Consider the following 2,565-nt stretch of genomic DNA (forward strand, 5'->3'; position numbering starts at 1 on the left):
TCAATTGTATGTATTTACTGCCTACGCTTTTTCTGACATTCCTTCTAAAATGTTTCCATCCAGTGTCCTTGTCAGAGGAAAATGAATGCTTAACATGGAGAGATCAGGGTCTTGGAAAATATCCTTACTTAACATCATACACAAAAACAAATGGCAAGTAAATGATGAATCTAAAAATAAATAGAAACAAACCAACCTACAAAAATACTAGTAGAAACAATAGGAGACTATATTATAAATTGAGGGGAGGGAAGAGTATCCTGTGAATGACTCAAAATCCAGAATCAATGGAATAAAAGATTGGCAGAAAACTATATAACCATAAACCATGTAAAGGATTAAAAACTAATATATTAAAAGAGGATGGTGTCTTTGAGTAATTTTTCAAAATCATTTTACAAACTGTATAGATAATGTCTCTACAAAGCAATAAGACTTCAGAAAAAACCTAATGTAGAAACATGAGTTGCTGTCTTCTCAATGCTTGTGTTTTTCTTCCTTCTAGGAGCCCACATTTTTATGATTGGAAAATGACTACTTGGGACAGCCTCATGGCAGAGTCTAACTCCAGTACTGAACAGTCTGCTTCATTCTACCTCACTGGGATTCCTGGCTACGAGAATGGTAATCACTTTATTTCCATCCCTTTTTGTGTGTGCTACCTGATCGGAACAGTGGGCAACTACACAATCCTTCACATCATCCACACAGACAAGAGCCTCCACGAGCCCATGTACTACTTCCTGGCCATGCTGTCCCTCACTGACATGGGCATGTCATTCTCCACCCTGCCTACAGTATTAAAAATCTTCTGGTTTGATGCGAGGGAGATTGAGGTGAATGCTTGTGTGGTCCAAATGTATTTTATCCATACTTTTTCTCTGATGGAGTCAGCTGTGCTTCTAGCCATGGCTTTTGACAGGTATGTGGCCATTTGTGATCCTTTGAGGTATTCCAGCAAACTCACCCCACAACGCATTATCTATATAGGGGTCTTCATTGTAATCAGATGCTCCATTGTTCTCCCTGTTATTCTTGTTCGTATTCCCACATTTTCCTTCTGTCACTCCCATGTTCTCTCCCACTCTTTCTGCTTGCATCAAGAAGTCATCCAGTTGGCTTGTGACGACATCTCATTCAACATTTTATATGGCTTGTTTGTTGTTGCTTTTTACTGGGGGGTAGATTCTTTAGGAATCTTGTTATCTTATGCTTTCATCCTCCATTCTGTGCTAGGCATTGCATCCCAGAGAGGGAAGCTCAAAGCCCTCAATACGTGTGCTTCCCACATTTGTGCCGTGCTCATTCTGTATGTGCCCATGATAGGGCTATCCTTAGTGCATCGCTTTGCAAAACACTCCTCCCCCCTTGTCCACATAACCATGGCCAATATTTACCTGTTAGTTCCGCCAGTACTTAACCCAATCATTTATAGCATTAAGACAAAGCAGATTCGCCAAGGCTTCCTGAGGATATTAGCACCCAAAAGGGTTGGACTTGCTCACACTTAGAAGGGATAAGGTTCTCTGTTATTTTGACCTTTGCATCCATGACCTTCATTCTGAAGATAACCAGCTTAGAATTTCTTGGACACATTTGATGTATAGTAAGTACATGATAGTTAATAAATTCTACATATCTCTGTAAGAAAAACATTGTAATTGTTTCTATCATTACTCCCTAGCTTTAAAGCATCTCAAAACCCTGATACAAGGATGTTTAGTAAGAGGGAATTCATTTCATCCAAAACATGTATGGAAATATTTTTTGTTCAGGTTTGAAGAGAAACCCAATTTTCCATGTTAAAACTAAGACTTACAGAAGTTAACTATGCAAGGGTAACAGAGGTAATATGTAGCCGACTGGGCACGGGTAACTGGGTACATTTTCCTTCAAATGAAGCAAAGCAGACCTTATTCTTCAGATTTTGAGCCAAATCATAATCAAATGGGTATTTTAGTTTATATGTAGGATAAATAATAAGATTGCATTTCTTTGTCTGCTTTACTTCTGTTGGAAAGAATGTCAGAACAAGCTTGGGTGGTGAATGCATTGGGTCAGTTTTCACCACACCAGTCAACACTTCAACTCACAGGGCTGTGTGCTCATGCTGAGTATCAAATATATCAAACCCCCTTGATCAGTGTACACGCCTGTGAGGAAAAATGTCTTCAGAACTTTAAACCAACTAGAGTAAGAGAGATGCCGAAAACTGCCCAAGTTTAATGGGAGAATAGAAATGTATCAGAAGCAATTAGAAAGAGCTGTGGAGAAAGGGGATCCCTCCTACATTGTTGGTGGGCATGCAAGTTGGTACAGCCACTCTGGAAAACAGTGTGGAGGTCCCTTAAAAAGTTAAAAATTGAGNATCAGTGTACATGCCTGTGAGGAAAAATGTCTTCAGAACTTTAAACCAACTAGAGTAAGAGAGATGCCGAAAACTGCCCAAGTTTAATGGGAGAATAGAAATGTATCAGAAGCAATTAGAAAGAGCTGTGGAGAAAGGGGATCCCTCCTACATTGTTGGTGGGCATGCAAGTTGGTACAGCCACTCTGGAAAACAGT

At 39.6% G+C, this 2,565-nt stretch overlaps 1 protein-coding gene across 1 annotated transcript; it reads left to right on the forward strand.

Moving 5' to 3' along the window:
• Nucleotides 1–551: 551 nt before the first annotated feature.
• LOC100482650 (olfactory receptor 51G1) lies at nucleotides 552–1,511 on the forward strand. The gene has a single exon (XM_011217515.3). It carries the CDS (start codon nucleotides 552–554, stop codon nucleotides 1,509–1,511), a length of 960 nt encoding a protein of 319 aa, XP_011215817.3.
• The last annotated feature ends 1,054 nt before the right edge of the window (nucleotides 1,512–2,565 follow it).

This window comes from Ailuropoda melanoleuca, unplaced genomic scaffold, assembly GCF_002007445.2.
Source record: "Ailuropoda melanoleuca isolate Jingjing unplaced genomic scaffold, ASM200744v2 unplaced-scaffold11066, whole genome shotgun sequence".
Lineage (NCBI taxonomy): Eukaryota > Metazoa > Chordata > Mammalia > Carnivora > Ursidae > Ailuropoda > Ailuropoda melanoleuca.

Coding starts and splice junctions, on each gene's coding strand:
- LOC100482650 (XM_011217515.3), top strand. CDS start 552: ATGGCAGAGTCTAACTCCAGTACTGAACAGTCTGCTTCATTCTACCTC.